The following is a 27368-nucleotide window of genomic DNA, read 5'->3' on the forward strand; positions in this document are numbered from 1 at the left end:
ATTCATTCAGGCAGAGGACTGAACCTTTGGCTGGCATGGATATAGCAGAGAACCTGTTGAATGTCATGGCCTTTCCTCCCTGGAAAGCCAATTTATTGTTGCTAGACTGACAGCTCCCAAATTGAGCCTTCCTATTTAACCCTCTGACAATCTCCCAGCCCCTTTGTGTAGCAAAAACATGTTTTTCTCTCTCATAATGTTTATTACATTGTGTGTGTGTGGTGTTGGTGACAAGATGCCTTTACTTGCTGATCCATCTTGCCAGCCGAAAGCTCCTCTCTTAACTTCCTGATAGGTGGGTTTAGAAGCCGGTTATACTTCCTCCACTTACCACCTCACTCCTCATACCAAGGCGGGTGAGAACAGTAGTTAAGAGAACTGGAATCATAGAGTGCCCATGGCCCTCACTGGGTCCCCTCCACACCGTGCTCCAGCCCCATTTAATGATGGAGAAAGTAGAGCCCTGGTAGTCTCCGATGTCCTTTATCTTATTGGCATGAAAATGTTACCTGCTCTCAAGAAATGGTTATACTGTTCCTGGCTTGGTAATCCCTGTATAGTTATTATTAATGGCAGGTGTCAAAGGTATTAGAGTGGACAGGAAGAGTGGACTAAAACTAATACACAGGAAACAGGGTTGGTAGTTGGAGCAGAAAAGTTTCCTTAGAGTAGCAATGCAATCCCAGGGCAGAATATCTTCTTGCCTCCCAAATCATTATTTTCATGATTTTTGAATTACTTCATGTATTGACTAAACAAAATTTGTGGCTGAAGGGCTCAAATATTGGAGGGAAAGCATATTCTTATCCGTGGAAGACCCTGAGTATATTAAGCAAGACCATTTAAAATTCTAAAAGTATACTTAAGAGCTATATGTATGCCTGGTCCCTTTAGTATTTTCTCCATAAGCTCATGAATTTTTCTCACACTGCCAGTCCTCCATAGGACTTCAAATTGTTCACTTTGGGGGGAAATCAGGGTGTGGTTACAAGACTGATCTTCCTATTCCCTGTTAGGAACAGACACTGTTGCCCCTAAGCAACCTCAGAGGTAATGCATAGTCCCCTCCACCATCAATCCTACCAGCTATCCCATATTGTGTCCTTGCTCTGATATAATCCATAAAAATGGCTGCCTGACCATAAATTGCCATTATATTTCTGTATTTTAATCCAGTTTACAATTTCAAGATTTATTTCATGAGGCAAATAAAAGGTGACATTATAGGAATCTGTCCTGACATAGGATGCACTGCCATAGTTCATCTTTTCCTGGCCCAGTGCAGGCCTATGTACACCCGTCAGTGTGTGCTTGTAGTCCTTGGCTTCTGGTTTGCCAGTGGAGGTGTGGTCTCACTGCTCAATTTATGCAAAAGAATCAAGAGGAAAGAATCGAAGAAGGTCACAAGAATATAATGTTTCTTTCATGCCTCTTTAAATGTCAGCCATCCCAGGGACCACAGAGATGCTTAAGAAATATACTGACTGCAGCCATGTCTCAGGTGTACAGGTCCAAGGCATATGCATGGATCCTGTTAAATGTTATTACAAATATTTAAAGGTACTCTTGAAAAATTATACATAAAAGCTAACCCTTATGTAATAGAGCAAGCATTCTCAAGAGCATGAAGAATAATGTTTACCAAGGGCAGTCACTGAATCGAACCATTAGAGAAATAGATTTAAATTATTCATGAGAACAAAAATAAAAGTCCTAATTCTTTTTGTAGGCCTTTCCTGCTTAACCCTTCTAAAACTCTGACATACAGTGTGTTAGACTCTTAGGGGACAGCCTCACCTATTTCTTCTCACCTGCTTTCAAATGTTTGAAGAACAAATCTGCCAAGTTAGAAAGTTTCACATCAGGTGCTGTGCTCCTCACGACAGACATTATTTTAGCAACAAATTCTTACTTCTCTTCTTTCTCCTTTAAAGTTACTAAAAATGACCACACAACACCCCCAACTTCTTGTTTCTCCTGTTTTTCCCAATTGGCTTTAATGTGCTCCAGTCCCTTCAGGTTAATCTTTTTTTTTCTTTTTGGTGCGATGATTCACCAGTGAAGGGAGCAGATCCTACTAATGGAGCTCAAGAAGAAGGGCTGAGATGGATGCTCAGATCCCTCCAGGTAAAGCAAACCTGGGAACAGTGTTTTCAACTAGATCCCAGCTGACACAAAGACCATGCTGGTCCAGGGCGATTCCCTCACACTATTCATACCAAGTGTGTGTAGAGTCTGCTGAAAGGTAACTAGAAAACTCTAGGAAAAAATTTAATTCCAACCAGGGAAAACACTCTGACAGCTTAATAATACCTTTGAGCAGATGCACAAATAACCCGAAAGACCTATTTACTCTAGGAAGTTGGGGGGCAATAAATTCTCAGCATCTCCTCGGAACAAGTGTATACAGTGGCGCGGTTCCTGAACAGTACCACAGGCCAGGGCTTGTTCTAGGAGCTGGAGAAACAAGCATACAAGCAAGCAAACAAACAACTAATCTGGCCTCTGCCTATCCAGGGTTCAAGCCGGAGGTAGGCAAGTAATTACTTAGAATCGGCTGTACACATCCCTTTAAGTAACTCATCCCAGAGACTCTCTGCCGACTCCTCTCCTGACCCAAAGCACCAGCATCGACTTAGCCAGTTCTATGGTGTTGTGATACATAGTTGCCAGCCGGCCCTGGTGGAAATGCCTTGTCCTAAGCAAAACACGGTTTGTAATGGGGAGGGAGACAGAAGATGCCGCTCTTTTGAAAGGACATCTTCTATGCTGGAGATGAGCAGCACACAGCACAGATGTGCTTTTAGCAGAGGTAAACAGGGCTTAAAAAGCCAAACCTCAAACCCACCACTGTTGGGGAGAACAAGAAGCATTAACCCTTAAAGTAGAAGGCCAGCATGGATAAAAAAGGGCTATCAAATTTTACTTTCTCTCAGGCATTATTTTAAATTCATCAAAATCCAAGATTTAATCCTCTTCCCCAGATACATCACATTTTTTCCCCTCCTAAATAAACTCTGAATTCCTTTATATTTTACAGATTTATCTAGAGCTTTACTCTGGGCCTAAAAAGATTTTTTGGTGTGACCATCTTGGTGGTGCCGGTCAATTGGGTGTTTTTGATTCTAAGACTTTGGTGGTAAGCTCTTCAGAGATGAGGGTCACAATGATTGTTAAGTTCACCAGAAAGATAAAGTAGCTTCTTTGACTCCACCCACCACAAGCCAGTCCTTCTTTCCAAAATGGTCAGGAAACAAAGGCAATCTCAAACTGGGAAACTAAGAAGAATGATTTCCTTAAACCTCTAATAGGCTTCCTTTGTTAAAAGCATATTTTTATAAGACCAATATTTTCATTTTAATATAAATCTAATTTGGTGGACAAGCTCAAGCTTCCTGTAAAATAATTAGATCATATACACACATATCTATATCTATATCTATATCTATATCTATATCTATATCTATATCTATATCTATATCTATATCTATATCTATATCTATATCTATATCTATATCTATATCTACATCTATATCTATCTATATCTCAAATCAGTGATCTCTTAAGTCTCTTCAGTGCTGAGATTATACACGTGGTACCATGCAATCATGTGTTATGTGCTATCATGCTCTCTTGCCTTTTTTCCTTCCCTCCCTTCTTGGGGAAGAACATTAGAGTTTTGTAGCTTGACAGAACTGGGTTGGCCACCATCCCCCTGCACACACACACACACACACACACACACACACACACACACACACGCGCGCGCACACACACACACACACACACACACACACACACACACACACGCACACACACAACTGGAAACAAATTCCCTTCTTTCCCCTTTCATCCCACTCACTAAGCCTTTCAGAACCCTGATACTTAGTGTGGATGAAATAATCCAAATGCATAATGATAAGCTATGGGTACCTGTTGAGACGAGGAGCAGTTGTGATAGTAAATATGTTATTTTTGTCTTTCACACAAAGAGTAGTTAATGAATCATTTGAAAAACTGCCCACAGACTGATTAAGTTGGATTTATCTTCTGATTAAATTCATAAGCAATAGCCAATGGCAAAATTCACGGAAACATAGCATTGTATATTTATAAAACACCTAGCTAGTGGCTTAGAGTGTGAGCAAAATTACTGAGGGTTAGTTGTAAAAAGCAAGCATATTTCTGAATTTAAATTTTATGTTTATAGCTGCAGTAAAAAATTTCAGAAATCAGTGGAGAAATACATTTTATTTTGGAAGTGAACACTATTGTCTTAACATAGACTGTGGGTATGAGAATGAGGAGGAATGAAAGGCACTGGAGGCAGTGAGTTTCTAGAAAAATCTCAGTGAAGAGTCTTCTCTTTTCCAAGGGGAACTGTGTAACACCAAAAGCTGTGCTGTCCCAGTGATGGGTTTCTTACTGAGAGGGAGGGGTTCTCATTAGCTCCATGCTTGTGTAAAACTATACCCACAGTCATGTCACACAGGCTGCTAGTCTTAATGCTCATAGCTGAAGAGGAAATTTATTGGAGCCTATTCACTACCTGCCCGAATCTCATAATGTAGCCCAGGCTGGTCTCAAATTAGTGATCTCTTCAGCCTCTTCAGTGCTGAGATTATATATGTGGTACCATGTGGTGTGTCCTGCCATGCCTCTCCCCCACTCCATCCCCTCCTTTGTTTTTGGGGAAGAACATTACAGTTTTTGGCTTGACAGAACTGGGTTGGACACTATCCCCCTGCACATTCTCTGGGAAGGCTGAGCAGCAGGAGTGGCAGCAGATCCCATCAAATCGGCACAGGTGGGCTTGTAGCCCTGAACTGGAGGAAGTGTGGCTTTGATTTAATTACTTGTGTGTAACATGTTCATCTAGTAAAGAGAAGATCTAGGGTTGCCACCGTTAAGCCTGGAGTTCAATGAAATGGTCTTTCTGACCATCTCTGGAAAAATCAAAGTTGCCTCACCTTTTTGTACATTATGTTTCTATTTTTGGAGGCCTAACGTGTACACCATGAAGTGTACAAAACAAAATAACTGGTTAAATAACTTATTGGGTAGTTCCAGAAACAGCATTCTACAATTGTTAATATTGTGTTTATGGTGTGTTTTTGTGACATGAGAAAATATTTATGATCTTTGTGGAAAAAGAAAAGACATTATCTAAATTGCATAAACATGCACAGAATAGGAGAGAAATAAAAACATTGACAGTAAAGCACTAGTTTTGCAGGCCATGGTTGTACTTACCTGTATCTTTATTTTCCCATGTTTGTCTTGCTTTTAGAAAAATATACCATTTTTATATCTGAAAGGGAGTTTTTTTTTTTTTAACAACAACAACAACAACAAGTCCTTCAAACCAGTCTGGAGCCACAGAACTAAGAGCAGCTCTTCCTCCCTAGAGCCATCAGGCAGGAGCTCTCCTCGGCCACACCCTGTACCTACATCAGAGGCCACAGCATCTCTTGACACAATCTCTGGTCCGTCCAGTCTCTCTTTTGCCTAAATCAGCATGAATTAGCAAGATTACAGCCTCACATCTGCCTCATCACCTGGCAGCAACCTTCATGAGGACAGCAAGGAGAGAAGATGATTTATAAGAAAACGGCTCCCTGGATGAGGGAGCAGAAAGCACTGATCCGTTCTAACAGCCCTGGCTGACAAACTCTGATATTATGAACATTCTGCACTTGGACAAAAGCTCCCACTTTTCTTAATTACATGGTTTGAGCAGGAGCCTGCTTTCAGGATCTGCCCAATCATACAAGAGCCATTTATTTTCCCAACTGCAGCTGCCAAAATTTCCCTGATCTCAGTTCTGTGATCCATCTTCAAGGACATCTTGGGAATGTATGACACTGTCAAGTGCATTCTGCACCAGGCTTTTAAAGCCCCACTCCTCCATATGGACATCCTCTCAATACATTGTTTACTTTGAAAATTCACAGGCAGGAACCAAAGTGGGGAGGAAAAAAGTCATTAGGTATCAAAATATTTCTGTCTACTTTGAGGTAACTTCTTTATTCCTATGAGCTGCTAATATTCTCAGTCCTCAGTGTGATGGGCTTGATTTGGCTTGAAGATACCAAAACAGAGTCATTTATATATATATATATATATATATATATATATATATATATATATATATATATCCGAATGCTAAATCTGCAGTTCTTCCAGTATAAAGAACACAGTGTCTCACTGAGAACTTTTATACACACCTGTAATCCTCACACCCAGAAGGGTGAGGTAGGATTGCTATAAGCTTGAGGCTACATAATGAGAACTTGTCCTAAAATCCAAATAAATACATACATAAATAAAACATGAGCCTTACTTTGGAATTTACCTTCAGAATTTTTGTTCTCTTTGCCTAATTTCCTGGTTGTTCTATTTTAAAATATCTACCAATGTATTTTATGAATTTCCTCATAAAAAGGAACTTTTTAGAGAGTACAGAATAAACTTAGTATTTTCTCCTAACAACATCTTTCTCTTTTCAAAACATGCTTTTGAAACAGCACTAATTGGAATCTAAAAAATTCACAAATAGTAAGACTTTTAGGAACACAAAATCTGAAAGCATTATCATTCATAAGATCTTTTTTGGGACTAATTTACTATGCCTCTAGAAAAAGCTGGATATGATACACATTTGTGAAATAGGTACTGAAAAGAACAGAGTTCTTTGACTATAGTAACTCATCCTTCAAAATCACAGCTACAAAGGAAATTTGCTTGCTAAACTCTCCCAATTCTGGACATAGTCTTTTTACCCCAGAATAAAAATAAAACAAAGCAAATCATCATCATCAACAACAACAACAATAACAACAACAACAACAACAAAACAACAAAACAACAAAAGCAATGGCTAACAAAACATGTGGAATCTCCTGTCAAATTTTACAGGTGCATTTGAAAGCAAGTTATAAGCCACAACTGAATGCTTATGTTATAGCATTCTATTTTAATTTCCCACAACTGAAGTTAGCTCTTAAAAGCAGAATAAACAAAAACAGTCAAAGGAGCAGAAGCCAAGCTATGTGCTGTCACACATACAATTTTGTTCCATAGGTCAGAGACAATTCTAGTAAAAGCCATACATATGAAGAGGTAGAAAAAGAGTTCTTACTTACAAGGAAGTAAATAAATAAGGAAATAAACAATTAGTATACAAAGTCATAGACAAAGTGAAGAAATCCGTATAAAGTCCTCACCCAGAATAAGAATAATTCTTAATAAATGGAGACCCTGCTGTAATGCTGATTGAAAAGTCCTTTTGGGTTATCCAGGAAATGTTTAGGAAAGCAATTACCACAGACTCCTTCCAATGATAGCAGCATGAGTGGTGAACTGGGATGGGTATCTTCATGCACGTGGTTTTATTCCAATCTCACACAAAGTTGCAAGGTGTCTACTGACATTTTTTTTCCATTTACAGATATAGAAGTATGGTTACACTACACAAGATGGAAAAAAATGAAACCCCAGTTAATTTCCACTGTTACTGCAGTTCGTTGCAGTGTCCACTGTCACTGTGACTTGAACTCAACTCTGAAAAATTCTGCTCCCTTTCCTATACCTCTGAGGAACATTCCCAACAGCATAAAATATAATTCAATAGTGATACATAAACCAAATGATTATGACAATGTAGCTGTTGTATCTTCTCTCTAGTCTATTAGTTGGGAAACACTGCCAAATAAATAGATCTTCCAGAAAGGATATTAATCAGAGTTCTTTATGGTTATATATATATATATATATATATATATATATGTGTGTGTGTATATATATATATGTATATATATATATACACACACACACACACACACACACACACACACACACACACACAGGGGTTGAAGTTGATCTGTCCTGGGTTTGAAAATCAATGCCACCCTTGACCTTGCTTTAGCCTTTTAAGACTCTCTGAGGTGTAATTTACTCATCTGAAAGATGCAAACAAGTCAGTCTTCCTCATGAAAATTAAAAAATAATTTAAAGATATTTGGTCCAGAGTTTGGCACACAGATAACCCTCAATGCTCAGTTATTCCCCTTGTTCAAATCATAGCATACCAAAAATGTGCCCTTACAAAACACGCTGCAGGTGACAAAGCTCACTAATCTGAATGCTGTAAGATTTGTCTATGGTATTTAATATTGGAAACAGAAAAGAACATTTTAGACCTTCCTGCCTATCACCTGAGTTGGTAGCTATTTCCTTCATCTTCGTATTGCTTTACAAACATTCACTAAGTTCTCATGATAACACTAAGCAGGAAGATACATAGCAAAGATGGGAGGTTAAAAGAATCCCACAAAATGAATAATGAAAGTACGTTTTGATATTTACCAATATAATTTCTGGCATTTTTTCTTGCCCTTTCAAAAAAGCCTCTACAATGAATAAACTTAGGTATTTTAAATATAAATAAGCCCAGCCATTATTGTTTCTGGTTTCCCTCAGGACAGGCTCAGATATTCATGGGAAGTTTCAGAACACTGCCACAGTGGGCAGTTTCTGCTAGGTGTCATTCATGTCCTACCCCCCCCCACACACACACACTGCTTTTCCCCCTGTAAACTCTGAGGGAGCAGCCAGTCTGACAAAACTTGTGGAAAGTGCATCTTCCAGAGTGCAGTCAGAAAAGTGTGATGGGGAAAGCAGAGAACACAGCAAATACTAGTCCCCCAGAAGAAATGGGTTTGACTCCCATAGAACCCCCAGTTACAAAAGAACTCATCAGATTACACTGGTGCTCATTACTTAATCTGCATTTAGAACTCCAGAGCCGAGGATAAGTGGAAAGCAGAGCCACTTGTTCCTGTTCAGATGGTGCAGAGATGGGGTCTGATGTCCAAGTACTGATTTCATCTTCTTCCCTTATTCACTACATGTCCCATACACCCTGGAAAACACATTGCAGGTGACAGCCTTTTGCAGCTTTTGGTAGCTGGCTACGAGAAACTGGAGTTCACTGTGTTTAATTCATGCTGCTCTGTTTCAAGCACTCCTCTTGGTCCATGAAGATCTACTCTCTCTGCCATCATGCTTGACATATCATCCCCCATGCTCTCTTCACAGCTCACATCTTTGTCCCCTATACACACTCTGTTCTGGGCATTTACCACATTCCTGTCTTCCTTTACAACTGGACTGTGAGCTGCTTAATGGTAGCTGATGTGCCTAACATATTTATAATCTCAGAGACTAGTGAAGACCTAGTGCAGATTCTAGGCTCTCTGGGCAGCATGCCTGGATGGATGGATGACTTGTTAGGTCTTGGTCTGCTTCCCACGGTCAAAGCTACTGTGCTCGCTGTTCTCTACCACTCTGCTCTGCTGTAAACCTCTCTGTCCTCTTTAGAATCAATTTAAAAATAGGAGCAATTCATCTTTTTAACTCTATACTACTCTTATCATTATTGGGCTACTCACTGCTTTCAAATGGACCCAAAGGATTGCATGGCTCTTTCAATCTCTGCATTCCTTCTTCCTTGGATCTTCTCTGTCTTAGTCCTAAACTCATGGGTTAAGGAATTCATTTTCCTTATGGGTCTGAATCTGGCCACAGTCTTTAGTATCTTCTGGAAGTAAAGAGCCCATGGAACATTTCCACTCAAAGAGGTATTTTTTTTTTTTTTTGTCAATGTATTGATAGCCCAGGTTGGCCTGGAATTCTTCATTCTTCTGTCCTACTTTCCTAAAAGGCTGGGCTTGCAGTCATGTTTCTGTAAGTCATTCAAGTCAAAGACCAAGTCAGTGGGGGCACTTTCCATTTCCCAGCACATCCATTAGATCTGAGCATGCCTAGATGTTATTTATTTTAAGTAAATGAATAAATAAATCATTGTAAATCATTCTACATTTTTTCAGTTAAAACATATTCACATATTTATGAATTATTTATTGTATAGCATAGTGGTTCACATGGGCATTTTAGAGCTGTACTATTCAGGGTCAATTTCTTGACTGCTGTGTATACTTGGACAAGTCAATTAACCATTCTGCTTCAGTCATTTCAAGAGCAACATGGAGCATATTGATAGTAGAATGCTGAAATACTTTACATGAATATGACAAAGATGGAGTGAATTTATCGTTGTTGGATAATACACCACTTGATCACTGACTGCCCCCTAGAGTTCATTCTAGAGGTTAATAGACAAGTCTACAAACTTGTCAAAATGTCATGAAACAGTTGTCACTATCTGATATCTGAATATCTTCTGTAATATGTTCCTCCCATGCCTCTACACAAGTGCCTACCAAATGCCAATCTAACGGACTATGTCATTTTGCAAAACTTTCCGGAGCCTGCTCTGACCCACACAGCCTCAGGTATCTTCTGCGTATCTTCTCCGCCCCCCCCCCCCACCCCGAGTCCTGTTGCTCACCACTCCATAGGTCCAAAACATTCAGGAAGTCATTTTAATTATTATTAACCTGCCTGTTTCCCCACTGACTGGTGCTCCTTGTGAGTAGGGTGTGAATTTTGGACAACTACTTATTCTCTGCATATAATACAGAATCCAACCATCATCCAGGGAATGGACAAACAATCAGGGGAATGTTCAGGAGGACCCAGATGGTATAGGAGAAGACCTCTTTCCCCCCAGTACCAGCCTCCTAGGCATGCTGAGGAACATGTGGTTCTATATTTTGAAGTCCTTTACTCCTTCCTGCTTTGTTTAATTTGGATGAACATGGGTATCAATATCAAAATAAATATGGACCAGTGGCCAAAAGGGTAAAATAAATTCCAGGAGAAACCCAATACTAATATGTCAGTAGCCACAAGAGGGAGAAAGTATTTAGGACTTCATCTAGGGCTCGGCATGAAAAGCATGCTGGTAAATGCTCAGGTAATTATTCTTTTCTTACTTTTGTTTGATGGGGAGCTTTGTTCTTAAAGTAATTTTAACACAGAGTTGTGGAATAAGAATAAACTGTACTGTCCTCCCTCTCAAAAAAACTTAATGCAATTTTATGGAATACCATACACAGTGGCAAGGAGATTTAAAAGCCAGCAAGGTTTATGTCTACATTTCACAATGGAAGTTCTCTAGTTGTTCACACTGGAGCATCAAATAGATTTATCTATAATCTAGTAATAAGGCATCCTCCATGAGTACTTCTGACCTACAAGAGTAAATCAAGCAGTCCCTTCTACCCAGACTCCCCTCCCATTCAAAAGGAAATATTCAATTTACTACAAGAAAGAATTGAACTCCAAACTCTTACAACATTTCAGAGTCCAAAGCCCTTTTATCACACACTTTTCTTCACACAGTCTCAGGCTTCTATGGGCTCATGACCCTGGGAAGACAGAGACAACATAGCTTTGTAGAAGAGACTGGTGGTTTCAGCCTCTATCACACTGATTTCAAGAAAATCCAATCTTATTTTCATTTGGCATCCACAATACTTTCTGAGATGATACAGTCCTGGTTTTGAGATTATCTACTCTGTTCTTTGAAAGTCATGGGCTGGGGATGTAGCTCTCATATTTCTGTTTAAATCTCTCCCTGTGTGTCCTGAAATAATGACCAGTTCCTAAAATGTACACCCAAGGGAGACTGAACTAGTTTTGAAAATCCTCCTTTAGTAACTGCTTATTATACAGCAGCTTCTGAATCAGGGTTTATACAAATGCTAATTTAATCTGTCATCTAAACAAACCTCTGGTGTAAGTATCATGTCTCGTTTTACAGACATAAGGAAATCATGGCTCACACAAGTTAGTGACTTTGACAAGATCACAGCACACCAAGTATATGAGGAATAGAAGCCTTGTTTCTAGGACTCCAAAGGGTATGTCTTCCTCAGTGGACCACTGTTAAGCAATGTCAGACACTACCACACCCTCTAGGCTCAGCCTGTCACAAAAACCATATCACAGGCATCCTTGACAAGATACCCTAGCTGAAGCTGTCCTTTGCTAAATGACTGGTTAAAATCCTGTGACTTTCTTGGGATATATATCCACTACTTTCAAATACAGAGTAATAAAAAGAGCCTGTTCCTCATTGGCTAGGACTCCTGGCTTATGTATGAGTTCTCTATGCCATGTTTCCCTAAGACCTTGATAGCTTAATCTAGAGATAGCATCTTGACCCTAATATAGTTACCCCACACCCCAATCAGAAACTAGACAATATGAAGCTCCATTTTTCAGAACAGGGCATTGATAACTCTAGTAGGATCAAGACATTGGCTGAACTAAAGTAGAATCACTGTGTGGCAATAACATATTCTGTACACCATTATCTCCTACTATAAAAATAGCATTTAATTATGTTAAATTATAAAATATTACAAGATATATAGACCTATTTTCTTCTTCTGTGTTTGCCTTTCCATCTAAAACAAAAGTTTCATAAGTACAGAGACTCATCTTAGTCATTGCTGTTGCCTCCAACACCAGGAACAGTGGCTGGCATATAGCAAGCCCTAAGCAAATATTTGAAGAATGGGATACAAATTTACCTGTGTGGTCATAATGATGACAGTGACCATTGGTGCTTTGTATGCTAAGAACTGCCTCAAGTTCTTAACACACATTGGTGTACCAAATCCTCTTAATAAGTCATCTACAGATAAATGATTCAGTCATGATGTGGAAATAACTTGTCTAAGGCTTCAATTGATAAAGTCATGGTTTGAACTCATGCATTCTGGATCAAACATCTCTACTAATAACCACAAGGCTAAATTCCTGTATTATCTCCTACCTTTGAAAGAATGAGTAATACAAAATGGGAAAGAGCATGTGGGTTTTGGAATTAGACACAGAAGAGGCTATGAATTCTAGGTCTGACATTTCCTAGCCTTGTGACCTTATACAACTTACTTAAGCTACATGTTGCTAAGTGGGACTAAAAATACCTGCTTCCCAGAGCTGTTATGAGATTGAAGCAGTAACCTAAGTAGAGTTTTTTTTTTTTTTTTCAAATCCCGACACACACACTACAAAGGGTTGCTATTATTGTGATTTATCACTGTTAGCTGCGTGGTGCAGATAACAGGTGACATGAAGTAGTCTAGAAGAAAGAAGAAAGAGGAATTATAGGTGAGTCACAGCAATCAGGAAAAGTTTCTCGTAAATAGGCACTCTCAAAAGTTACAGAACTGTGGTTGGTGAGCAATAGCAGTGTCACACTAAATTTCAGGATAAGAGGCTTTGAGTCCAAACAGGCAAGTCAATAATTGACTGTGCAGTGTGGAAGAACAAGGATGGAAGGCCACTGACAGCATTAGCAGAGACACTGCCTGTTCACAGTGAGTGAAGGAAGCATTTAAAACAAGCTAAGAGAGTAGAAGGAGCTGGATACCTCAAGATCTGTCTGCATAGCTAAGGAACAGTAAGGTGCACTTTTGCAGTGGAGTATAAGCAGAAGGGAGAGAGAGAGAGAGAGCGAGAGAGAGAGAGAGAGAGAGAGAGAGAGAGAGAGAGAGAGAGAGAGAGAGAAAGAGAGAGCGAGATGCATGATGAGAATTGAACAGGAGAGCACTACCAAGCCACAGAGTCTTCCAGGCCTGAGAAGGGCAGAAGGACTTGCTCCTGAGCCACACAACATGGAAAAACGATCACAGAGAATGTCCCAATTGTGTGCCTATAGCAAATAAATGGTTTCTCCATGAAATATAAGCAAAATAGCATTCAAAGAATCCATTGTTATTATTGTTGTTATTATTATCGTGTTTCAGGCTCCCAGCAGAATCTCCTTCGGTGTTCTATTTTTGCCCAAATAGATCAGAGGCACTTTGAGCACTGGTGTATCACTGCCTCACGGTGCTGGTCCCCCTTTGTGCTTCAAAGACATTTTCAATTCAGTTCTGCTCAGTAAATGCTACTGTCCCTTCCCCAGCAGCGTACCCTGAACAACTTGGTAAATATTTGCTGAATTGGGCTGGATTTATCCAGTAACTATGGTATAAGGAGCAATGTGCCAACAGACAAGGCTAAGACCCAAAGCAAAGGGGACAAAAGAGATGGATATTGCAACACTGTTGCCTCAATAAACCTGAAATGCAAATAAAATGCAAATGAGTCATGTACAAGAAGGTAATATGCACATCCCAGGAAAACCACGGGGTGCCGCCTTGGCAGGTGATGAGAGTCTGAATCCCAACTTTTTACTGCCATTACCAGACACACAGCTCCTTGCAGACAGAGGACTCTGTGTTATTTACTACTAATTCTTCAGAGATCATAAGCATTTATCAAGTAAATTTATTTAATCTCTATAGTCTGAGAGATACAAATGAATTTGCAAATATGTAAACTGAGGATCAGAGAGTAATATGACTTGTGGCTATAAGGTTGATGAGTGACACAGTAAAATAGCAACATAGCCATGATTATTACTATTATTATTATTTTAAATTCTAAGAAAGCCCACCTAAATGTCTCCACCAAAGGATATTCCCCCCATACTATGAGGAAAATGTCTTCTCTGGCTGGATAGAATTTGAATTTTACAGTTTGAATTCTCAAGTTCTTATTGACTATTTTCCACTGTCCGTTTTAGGAACTTAAAAATGCTGGCTTTAGGACAGATGAATATGCCCACATTGCAAATGAGGGCATCTATGCAGTAAGGCACAGTTACAAAATTTGTAGTGATTCTTTGACTTAAAAGTTATGTAATACTTGCTGGCCAGAATTAATCCAAGTACAATTTAATCCAATAAATCTTTATTTAATGTCTAGTATGTTACAGGTACTTTGTTCTCAGTACTTTCAAAAATAGAACACATGGTTTGGAACACTTCATACTCATACTATTTCCTGTTGTGATTAAATTAGAGGCCAGATGACAGCTAATGAATCCTCAAGAGTAGAGGCACACTGACTCAGCTATCTTTGTAGTGTTCACACACAGTAGGCATTTCAGTACATTTTCATGGACTTGAACAACAGCTTACTGGTTTGCCAATATTGGTTTCCTATCTATAGAGTGCATAAAAATTATAGTTCAGTGGATCTTATTAAGACATAAAGTTGCATTAATTCTACTTAATATACTAAGAAATTTAGACTCAGAAAAGTTAGGTGATTTGGGCTAAACAGAATCCTGTAATTTAACAACAGATGCAAGACTCACAAGTCTTCTAACTATAGTTAGGTTCTTAAAAAGTAAAAGCACATCAAATTACATTATGACAACTTAAATCAATTCTGTGAACCCTTATCGAGAACCTACCACATACCAGACATTGGAATAAGAGGACATTAGGCATGATCTTTGGTTTCCAAGCTGAAAAGATAACCAACAGAGACCTAATTCAGGAAAGTGAATTAACTTGGTACACAGCTTGAAAGAGTTTAGGTGGCTACTTTTTTATGTAGCAAGGAATAAGTTTGCTTCCTACCCACTGCCATTCTCTCTGGCAATTTCTGTCACGAAATGACCATCACCTCTTGGTGCAAATAGCAGAATATACTCCTTTAAATGGCTTAGTCTTTACAGAATAAAATAGATTTACTATTCTTACTCCTGTTGCTTCCTGGCCCTGTAACCCCAGGGCCAGAAAGCACCTTTAGGGAGTCATGACTTCTGAAATATGGTGGCTAAGTAAAGACATCTAGGCCTTGTAAAAATGATCAGGAAACAGCATATTCTAACCTAAACCACCAAAACAAAGTTAAAGCCATATCACAATGCTCAAATCTAACTGGTAGCTTCTGCCTATCAATGTTTTTCTTTATCTTTTGCCTCATCTACTCTTGTACCTTTTAATCAAGCAAATGCTGTAAGTTCCTGCCTTCATGCTTTTATACATAATATTCTGTTCACAGGGGATCTCTCTCTTCCAATTTGTCTGTCTACCCGGGTTTCCTGGAATTCAGTCCAATAAATTTTATCTCCTTTCCTCCCAAAGAACTGATATTCCCTTCTTGTGTGCAATGGAATTTCTCTGCCCAGACACTGTGTAAACTCAGCCTCTCACCATTTACTCACTGTATTGGGGTGTATATTAGGTGATGAAACATTCTAAGAGGATCTATAATGTGGTCTTACACACAGTAGATATGCAATATATGTTTGCTGGTTGCACATTTAACATTTCAGTCTAGAAAAGGAATTACCTTTCTTTGTCTGCTCCAAGAAATGTAATTTTTGGGGAAGCAGATATGTTCCCAGACACTTAGGAGTAATGACCTCTGGTGTTGTTTAATTTATAAATTGAGGTAGTGTCTGAGCTTTATTTTCTGTAAAAGGGGCTAACAGTATCTGCATTTACTACATTTAAAGAGACAAAACTGACAGCATAGGGCAAAAATACTACAATTCCAAGTGAATATGAGCGATGATCTCCAATGGGCATAACGGTGTACTAAGCAGAAGTGTACAGGAAGTACACAGCTGATGACCTAGAATTCAAACTTCCTTCTCAGTCCTTGGAACAATGGTTAAACTTGCTAGCTGTGAATCCTTAAGATTATACCAACCACAAGCCCATGTCTCCAAGATTCATTAAGGGGAGACCTATTTAAAAGTTCCTTTTGCAGAATATGGTTGGATACTCCTGTAATCCTAGCTTTGGGGGAGCCTGAGGCTTGGGTTCAGTTTGTAAAGACTCTCTACCCTGTTTCAAAACAAAACAACAACAACAAAAAACAGACAAAAGTCTTTATTATTGTTCAAACTATTTCTTCTTATAGGACTTCTTAAGCCAGAAATACAATAAATTTTCAGTTTTTAAACATCACAAATATCTATCTAGAATTGACATCAACTACCTTCCTTCTCTCTATTCTACCCATTTGCTTACTCAAATCATCAATCCAATCTTCTCTTTCTGGTCCTTCATTAACAGGTGACATTTTTCTGGACTAAAATATAGATAAGTGTCTTTTATGTCACCTTTTTCTAAAACCAAGCTCCCTGCACTCTCAAGTGCTGAAATTCTAAACCATGGCTTCACACAGGCAATGCAAAGACTCTATCACTGAATTACACTTCAGCCTCCACTTTTACAGCTATATTTATGCCCATATAACCACACCATAAAAATTACCAAATTTGCCCAGAGTATTGGCATACCACACACAAGGCAAAGGAACACACTCCTGCTAAATTTACAGGAAATTCCTGGCAAGGACTTGAAATAGATTCATATGGAAATAGAAAAGTTTAACTGTCTTTCACAGGGTCATATCTCTTTAAAAAGAAAAGCACAGGGCTTACAAGACTGGAGAGGGGGCCATATTTAGATTTCTAAGCCTTTGTCTTGTTTTAAAGATCAAATTAAAAACAAAACTATCCCATCCATCCTGAAGTAGAATCAAAAATCTGTGACATTAAAACAATGTTCTAAGGATTGTGTTTTTAGTTTATGTCTGGAACTATTTCAGAAACTACTTGTATTTTTCTTCCATCCTCACTGGCAAAAGCCACAGGCACCAATTTAGGACAGACAGCGGGTGGATTTATTTATTGTTCCTATTTAGTTACCCCTTTAGACGCATGGGATACAGTTACATATATAAGATTTGGCCCAACATCTACCTGTCTTGACACTCTTCCCTACCCTTAGGATGTGCAATCAATGACCACCACATTAAGGTTTGTGATGGTTCCCCTCAGCCCATGCTTCTCCCTCTTTCTCTTTTTGTCTCCTTGAATATGAGGCTAATAAATAGAGGGCCAGCATTCTTTTCACATCTCACATACCTCTTCAGTCAATCAGATCACTTCTAGAGCTGTTTGCACTGCCAAAGCCATCCATCATCCTGCCTTACTAAACAGAAGGAGGAAAACTGAAGGCAAAGTTAGAAAAATTGCAGCAACTCATTTCGCTTCGGCTTCTCCTTTGAGAAACAGAACTGGAAAATCAGCCTTTTGGGAACACAAGGTAGATGAAGAAAAAAGGCAGATGTGGAGACAGTGAAAAATAGCTCCAAAGTAAGTTTTGTTTTCGGGTAAAAGTGGTAAAAATGAAGCATTAATTAAGCTGAACCCACTTTTATTGTCTTTGTAGTTGTCTCCAGAAGATTTCAACAGGCTCTTTCATGAAAAATAACACAACATAACACAACAACAACAACAACAACAACAACAAGCAGTACAGCACTGGCTAAAATTAATTACATCGTTAGATTTTATTCTCTTTTGATGACTAAATCCCATGTTAATTCTAATTCCCAAGGATGTGTCCTTCAAGATTTGGAGGACACAGAAAGTGTTGTAAAGCCACACAATTCCAGGAAGGACTGATGGTCTGTCCGTGTGAGAAACCTATGACATATTAACTCCCTTGAGTGCTCAGAGGAGACAGCAGCTGTGAGGGTGCCATGCAGTGTGGTTTCCCAGGACACTGCGCATGGGAAGATGAACATTTTTTTCCACCTGGAGGAGGGCTGGGAACTGAACCTGGCTCCTTTACAGGAGCAGCAGGTGCTTGTAACCACTGAGCCATCTTCCTAGCTCCCTGAAAACTTTTGTATTTTTTTTTCAAAAACAAAACAGTGGCTGGAGTGATGAGGTCATGAAGAAAGCACTTGGGGAGCAAGCATGAGAACCAGAGATGGATCCCAAGAATCCATAGGAAAAACCATGTAGGCATGGCAGCCATCTGTAATCCCACTGCTCAGGAGACAGAGACAGGGGTTCCCCAGGTTATGCCCAAGTAGTTAAACCAGCCAAAATTGCCAAGTTCCAAGTTTAGCAAGAGTTACTACCTTCATAAACATAGCGGAAATAGATCATGGAAGATACCTGATAACAACTGATGTCAATTTCCAGCCTTCACAAAGACAATCTCTATTCCCCTATTTCCCCCCCCCCCCTCACACAAACACACACATACACAAATAAAGGAAGGAGGGGACAGGAAGAATTTAAAGAAAGAAAAGAAAGAAGGAAGACTATTTTCAGAGGTTTGTCGGTATATGTGCACTGTGAAGGATCCTCTCATCCGGAGGCACTTGGGGCTTCACAACCTCTGAGGTGATTTACAAACAAAAGCATGCTTACTGTGGTATCTGTAGGAATGAAACTAATTTTCCTCTATGTGAACAGGTCTATATTTATGCCTTTAGCCTCAACAGCACACTGGTCCTCAGGGTCCTAATCACAATAACCAGGTTGATTTCAAGAGTGGAACCTCTTCCATTATAGAGGCAATTGAAATATAATCAAACTAGAAAGTTATCCTCCCCCAAAGCCAGCTAAAACAGAGCAACTCCAAAATAAAAGCAATTTACATATTTTAGTACAAATTAAAAAGTAAAAAGCTAAGGATTGCCTTTTAATATCGTGAATAATAAATGTACATTTATGTAAAGCTTCCTTTGGGGAACAGTTACTATGAGGACAACTCTCTCAATATTAATTCATAAGTATCACTTTTGTTTTGGTGTTACAGTAAGAATCTGGATTTGGGAGAATTGGACTGTCTGTACCCAGCGTATCAACAGAGATAATTAATGTTGAAGACATGTACCATATCCAATTTTAAATGTGTGGTTGGCTACGTTACAAAAAGGAACACAAGAAAGGGTAAGTCGAAGCCAGTCCAAATCACAAATTTGCAGGGATGTAGTCAGTTTACTCCATCTTAAGTGAGAAGTTTCCTAATGAAAGTTTCATCAGCAAAGATTTCAGGTTCTCAGCCTTTCCACTTTTAAATAGCCCCCCAGATCTCATCCTTAGAGCTGTATTTACTACAGTGCCATCTTGAAAGGGGAGCACTGGAAATAATTTTTTTCACATACAAATTAGAAAGCAAAACTTTTAAAGGGCCTAAATTCGTAGCTTGGGAAAACACAAACTGCTTGAGAAATCCATCGGCACAAGCCATGACATACTAGGGGTCATAGCTGTTTGTAACACACACACACACACACACACACACACACACACACACACACACAGCCAAATAGACAGACAGAGACAGAGAGACAGAGATTTCACACTGTCTAGATATATATTAAAAGATAATGCCATGCTTTCTACTCCATTAGCAAAGTTCTAGTTTGTGCAAAGGTATGCCAAGAGGGTCACAGTTTGCTCAGATTCAGTTATAGAGGAAAGAATATTAAAGGAGATATTTGTGCCAGGTATAGTGACACAACTGTAGTCCCAGGTCCTCTAAAGGATGAGATGGGAGGATCACTTGAGTCTAGTATTTTAATACCAGTCTGGACAACATAGAGTGAGGACTTGTCTCAAGAAAGAATAAAAAAGAAATTCCTGTTAGAAGGAAGGTATTCACATTTCTGTAAAATTAACAGGTTCCAGGCAAGTTTCACAGGCATCTGGCTGAGAGACAAGTTCCTTCCAACTGTCCAAACTGCTTCTTCCTGAGCGTGAACATCTGGATACATGGAATCTTACAGACAAAAATGTCTAGAAGATCTTTAATTTCTGTCTTTTGGAGTCACTTAGAGACTTGTAAAAAGAAAACCACTGACGTTCAACTTGAATGTTCTGATGGGATTCTGCTTACCCTTCGACACCAGTATCATTGGGTTAACAAGAGTCTACGACATCAACTTCACCTCCTAGCATCAAAACTTAGCTCCTAGTTATGTGTTTTGATCATCATTGAAAGAAATGGCAATCTTGAGTTCCAAAGAAATGTACGTAGCAAGTCCTCAACAAATACATGTTCTTGGAATAAGAAATGGCCATCAGCTCAGCGATAACCCCAATGTCAAAACAAATCGAAGGGCACAAGAGGGTGAACAATAATAGAGGATTCACAGATCCTCAGATGCAAGATAGGATCTCATGCCCCATATGGCCCATGGTGCAGACAGGAATCTCTAAGATGTGGTGCTTTCTGAATTTGTCATCTTGGCTGAAATTTATTCTCTGTCTCCTTTTATCTTGAGGAGAAACTACATGTCCTATAGAAAAAAAAAGTTTTTTTTTTTTGTAGTTTAAAATGAATATTTGAAAATTTAAACTCAATTAAATGCTATTTTTCAAACCAAGAGTCCATCAGAAGTCATTTTCAGGGAACACCTGAGCCGTATAATTTTTGTTTTTGTTTTTTGTTTTGTTTTTTTTGTTTTGTTTTCATTAACAAACTCCCTAGTTTTGTATTAATTTCTGGGGTTAAAAACAGGGATTCTTTTTTCAACAACATCATCAATGAAGATGGGAGCACAATTGCACTAAACAGTATTTCTTCAATATTTTTATTGAGTTCTTAACTGAAATTTGTTTAAAGATTCTTTGATCCCTCAGGTTTGAGTCTTGAAGAGACCATCTTTACTGGGGGCGGTGTTTGTAATCTGTGGTGTTAGCTACAAAGATCTGGATAAGAGTATTCCAATGTAAAAATGGTAGAGGCAGGATCTCAGGGTTGGGGTAGGGATGGAGAAATCTGGGAGGGGTGGGAGAGCCAGCCAAAAGCCTGATAAGAGCACCCAAAGCCTACTTTATTTCTTAATGAATGCATTACCAACATAAATACTACTGTCAAGTACAGTGGATGTCCAGCTCTAGCTGACTGGGTGATTGCTTTCTTATTTTCCTCCTTTTGTAACAATTTCCTTTTCGACGTGATTGGTTCCTAACACCGATGCTCCAGGGCTATTGTGGACATGCTGCCTGAATTCTTAATGAAGTAGATAGCAAACAAAATGGCTCATCTCTGTACCCCAGCTAGCACCCCAAAGTGGATATAATTAAAGGTGTGAACAAACAAACAAGGAAGTAATAAACCTGCAAAGTCAAGGTTCTGAGGAATTATGGGGCATCCTGCACTGTAACACTCATTATTTTCTATACCAGAACCACCAGGATGCACATGTTGATGTCCTGTGTGATGTCCCCCCATACCCCATCCTCACCTTCATGTCCCACCCCCATTCTTGTCCTTCAGTCTTTTCCTTTTCATTTCTAGATAACTAATTTAAGACAATCACTGTATATGACACCTCCAGCTACCCACTTGCCCACAGGCCATCTTGCCATTTAACCCTTAGAAGCCATTGATCTACAAAAGTACTCTAGCCTTAAAATATACTGAGGCTTTAAAAATCCAAGGACAACCCTAAAACACCTTATACTCATAGAACTTGAAAAGACAAAGCATATGATGCCAATATGCGCATTTGCCTCCTTTGCATTATTATTATTAATATTACCAGTGGTAATATTACATTAAAATGTCTCCAAAGAACAAAGAACCTCATTTAAATTCAGACTCTATACCTTAGTCCCTTGATTGAGAAGGAACTTTTACTCACAAACATAGTTCAGTATTGCATATTTACAGCTCCTCAAGTGGTTGGTAAAGAAAGTGTCTGGCTTCTAGTGGAAGCCTGCAGAACCTCAACATCTCTTTTGATAAATAGTTGAAAATTTGTATTTTTTTCTATTAAGAGAACTCTTGGAATTAAAAAAAAAATGAAGTACTTAGGAAAAGAAGCCTACTTCAGTTTCCTTTCCATTTAGAGATGCACATATACTTACAGGTAAAATGGTTACACACATTGGTTAACAGCAAATAAGGAAAAGCTGAGACAAATGTAAGAATTCACAAAAACACACTGATACTACCCTCCTCTTATTCATCAAATGAACGAAGGAATGGATAGTCAGTAATGAAACATTGACTTTATTTCCTTCCAATTCTGCACCCAGCCCCCATCAACTGAAAGACAGTAAGAAAGAAGCTTGAGACTGTTCAAGTCCCTTCATACCCCCCAAACTCCCAATAACATTGGGAAAAATACTGCATTGCAGCAGTTGCCAGCACATACTTTTATGATTAGCATTCGTTGGCTATTTCACTGAAAAAAAAATGTATATTTTAAATGTCCACATATGTAAACTAAGTGTCTGGTAGACACAGGTCACTGGAACTGATGAAGTAATTTGTCAAGGCTGAAGTATTTCTGTCCATATATATTGACCTCTGTTAAGACAGCCCACCATTCCTTACTTGTGGTACATACGGATAATTTGTTTCATCTTTCGTTTTTTGTTTGTTTGTTTGTTTTTGTTTTTAATTAAAATAAGGTATTAAAGTACCAAGGGTTAATGAAGCAGAATGTCTCTTTATAGATGGGATAGTGTTTTGCCTAGGAAAAGAATTCAACCACAAAAAAGAGTTAAGTGCAGAGAGAAGAGACCAAAGCAAACCAAAGGATTTGCCCTTAGGAAACCCTTTCATTGTTCATAGTAACTCTATCCTGAGAAAAGACCCCAGTTTAGTCACAGATCCTTTTAGAGATAATGAACACACACACACACACACACACACACACACACACACACACACACAGAGAGAGAGAGAGAGAGAGAGAGAGAGAGGGAGGGAGAGGGAGGGAGAGAGAGAGAATACCATTCATGCAATGACTTCAAGATTTGAAACTTCAAATACTATTATTCCTAATAGACACTCTAAATTTAAAATATCTGAAGTCTATTATCTCAAAAACTCTTAGCAAGACTGAATTTGGAACTAAAATATATTGACACTATCATTTTATTTCTCTTTCTTTAAAAATAAATCTGCTAGTACTACTCCAAAACAGGTCTATGGGAGAATAAAAAAAGTTTTAGGCTTTGTGAAAACCATCAAACATAGGCAAACCCATCTCAATCTTTGCAAGAAGGTGACTTGAAAAAATGGGGGGTAGGAATGAATGGGACTAAGATTTAAATAAATGCTTAAGTTTTTAAAATGAGATATTAAAATTAGAGAATCAGTGATTGTCAAAGTAGTTGCTTGCTATTCCCCCACCTCGGTTCACTTGACTCCTCCAAAAAAATTAAATATCAGCTGATTTAATCAATACATTACTATGAAATGCAGAGACAATCTGAACAGTAAAACTGTGGTGTAGTTAATGTCTTTTTTGCGGCAATATTTCTATCCATATTTTCACTTCTGAATAAATGCACACCCAATCTTGTGCTTCTATCAAGGCACACCTCCACATGTAGGTAGTAGGTATTAATATATTTTTTTTAAGACAAAGAAGCAATAAAGGTCAGCAGCAGAGCTAGAGCTATGTGTCTTTTTTTCATAACCTAAGTCAAGGTGACAGTTTGTATAGAAACAATTTCCCCTAACTAAAAACGTGCCAGAAAATTCTCAGAAAATAAAAGGAAAACTTTATTAGTGATAATAAAAAACTATTCTATTTTTATAGCTGACATATGTTTATGCAGTTAATACAGGAAAGCAAGGTTCAAGCATGGGACAAAAATGTTTATTTTTTGCCTTAAGAGTAAAAGCAAAATAATGCCCCCCCCCATCCTCACTGAAAAAAATGGTGGGGTTTGATGGTAGAGATTTGCAACAGAGAGAAAATAAAGTAAGAGGATTTTCAATAAAAGCAATTAAATTTTCTATTCTCGCAATACATTTCATTTTTTTTTTTTTAACCTTTCATTCTGGGGCTTCACATTAGCTACTGTATTTTATATCTCTATTGTCACCAGAAAGAAACCACAACTGATGACTATTTCAGGATTTTGTTTTATTTATTTATTTATAATCCTATTCATTCAAGCACTATCTCTGTTAGTCCTTTTTGGTTTCCACCATCACTGGAAAAAAGACACTACTTAGAAAAGCACTCAGAGAGAGAGAGAGACAAGTGAGAGATACTTGTTATCTAGCATGCATGGGTCCCACCAGACAATCAGACACTTAAAAAAGATCACCTTTTCACTCTGTTTATACCAAGACCAGACCCAAGACCAAATGCATTTGCAAGTGGAAGGCATGGGTAGATTCTGTAGCTAGAGGAATGGACAGTGGGGGAAGGCAAAGGGCTCTTCAGTGACTGTGTTCCAATGACATTTCTACAATGAACTCCTTGAAACTACAGTATCAGCATCTAATGTAGTAAAAATGCCAGTATCACCTAACACAAAAATCATTGCTTAGTATAAGTCTAATCTACTTATATTTTTCTCTATGAATATTTGCTGGAAATTTCAGAGAAATCATCTGCAGAACCTGTCAGCTGTGGGAATTCACTGTTATGCTTCCGTCAACTGTCAACTTCATTCAATATAATTTACATTTTTTCAAATGGTCTCACAAGATTCCTTGCATTTTTTTCCACGTACAATTTCACAGCAGGGAAAGGGGGAAAGAGAGAGAGAAAAAAAGAGAGGGGAGAAAGGTAGAGAGAGAGAGAGAGGAGGGATACTCTATTCTCCCTTCCCCCTCCTCTCTTTTTTTAAACAAACAAACAAAAAGAAAAAGAGGAGAGAGGGAACAGATGCTTAAAAATAGATTTCAAAAAATCACTGCGAACCAGAGTTAGAAATGTAATTAACACCTATTTATGAAGAATAATTAAAGTTGGGCTGGTCACAAAGAACAGCAAAGATAATCGAGGTCCTGTCCCCCCCCTCCTCCTTTTTTACACTGTTTGCAGTGTGTTCTCATGATAGCCACCTGCTCCCTGCTCGGCTTCTCCTCTGTTCGTTTCCCCGGCAACCTTTCATTGGGTTTTCCTCCCAGCTATCGCTTTCAGTTGGGCTGCTCGGTCTAATCTTATTTGTTTTACACCCATCAAAACAAGCAGCCAGACAAAGGCAATCCTTTAAGAATGGGAAAAAGACCACAGCTTTGTTATAACATCTTATGCGGAGTGAAAAGTCCTCCTGAGGCTTTTCTAGTTAAAAAATAAAATGAATTTGTAGCTTTCCCCACTACCCAGCCCCAAATCCCCTGAAAGCTATTGCTGGTGAAAATTCAAAGTCAAAGTGGGCACTCGTGGCATCTCTTCGTGCCATTTTGTGCCATATCTTTAGGGTCAACACCAGGAGACAGGAGCAGCACTCAAGGAGTTTCCCTGTTTCTTTTTCCAGAAAAAGATGATGCTAAAAATAGATTTACTACTTCGGCAGAAAGGTTTTCCACTTCCCCATCCACATCTCAAAGTCCTGTTTCACAATTGCATCTGCTGGTACTGAATCTCACCTCCTCCACCCCTCACTCCCAGCCTTCTTCATCACTCCTAGCATGAGAATGAAAAAGAAATGTGCCTTTAACTTTAACAGTCGTGTAATTCGGCTGAAGGCTCACAGAGGCGGTGGACACGCCAGCCAACAGTGACGGTGACATTGTGATTGTCAAAAAGAGACACCAACCTTGCTTGCCTAAAATGTGTTTGATGAAAGAGGCAGTATGTGCCTTGTGTGCATGCAATGCCATTATACTTGGAGGCAGATTGTGGATCTCAGAAAAAAGAAATACTAACACACACACACTCACATACACGATCAGAACAGTGATTTACGATGCAGTCTACCATCCTTACACACACACACACACACACACACACACACACACACACACACACGGCTGGAATCTCCAAGCTGCCTTCCTCTTTTCACTTACCATCTTCAAGCCATTCCACTCCATCTGTGATCAGAAGAAGACGGACCCTCACACAGTGTGTCAAAAGCAGAAAGGAGCGTTATGTAAAAGCTGACATTCCCTTCTTACAGAGCTGCTGCCCAGAGAAGGAAGCAACAACTCAACAAGCCAGGCACCGCTACACATACAAGCCGCCTCCTCTTTTTATGAGGTCATGACAGGAAACTCTTTGAAATACAAGATGCAGCATTTACTGAAGCCCAAATAAATCACTCTCTTTGCCGTTTTGACTGCGCAGTCCCCCGAAACACAACTGCCCATCTCAACGTTCAGCATCCAGGAACTGCCTCTCGAGGTTTACATTTCCAGCACAGAAATGGAGAGATCCCTAACCCTGCTGCATACACCCTAAGCCCCACAAAACCAGGCATGTAGACAAACCTCTTCTCTCTTATAAAAAGAAACCCCCTTCCACCCCCTCATGATGGTCTCAAGTAATAGAATCTCTTTTAACAAACCAGCAATTATTTCAGTCCATCCACACCCTCCGCTTTTATGTGGAAGGGAAAACTGACAACGACCTGTTAAAAATGACAATCTCTCTCCCCACTGCTTTGCAATAAAAGGACCTACCCGCACGCTACACAAAAGATATAGTAAATGTAGGAACCAGACAGCAGCAGAGAACTAAACTCTCGTGCAAGCATAAGGCTGGCCAATGTGTAGACGCTTGTCTTCCCTCTAGCAACACGAACAACAGATTATATATCTAGTCATACCTACCATAACCATTCTTATTGGCAAATATTGGGTCTCGCAGGGCTTCGACTCTTCTCTTAAAATTTGCAAAGGTTTCAGGATATATTTAAAATTGACTACTACTGATATATATATATATATATATATATATATATATATATATATATATATATTCCACAAAACACAGTGTGGATGGTTGTAAAGTAAATCAATTATTGGGAGGGGGTGGGGTGGGAAAGAAAAGAAAAAAAAAAAAAAAGGAAGAAAAGGCGCAGTGAG

At 39.0% G+C, this 27368-nt stretch overlaps 1 protein-coding gene across 7 annotated transcripts in view; it reads right to left on the bottom strand.

Moving 5' to 3' along the window:
- Elavl4 (ELAV like RNA binding protein 4) overlaps window positions 1-27368 on the bottom strand; it is a 134300-nt gene that overhangs the window by 54431 nt on the left and 52501 nt on the right. Inside the window, exon 1 of one of the 7 annotated variants that reach the window (XM_051188462.1) lies at window positions 27114-27228. The exons of 4 other annotated variants lie outside the window; for them this stretch is intronic. In XM_051188462.1, the coding sequence (XP_051044419.1) occupies window positions 27114-27122 (9 nt within the window). In that variant the 5' untranslated portion in view covers window positions 27123-27228. 2 more of the 7 variants (XM_051188464.1, XM_051188460.1) reach the window with 2 other exon arrangements.

This window comes from Phodopus roborovskii, unplaced genomic scaffold (assembly GCF_943737965.1).
Source record: "Phodopus roborovskii unplaced genomic scaffold, PHOROB, whole genome shotgun sequence".
In the NCBI taxonomy this organism is placed as follows: domain Eukaryota; kingdom Metazoa; phylum Chordata; class Mammalia; order Rodentia; family Cricetidae; genus Phodopus; species Phodopus roborovskii.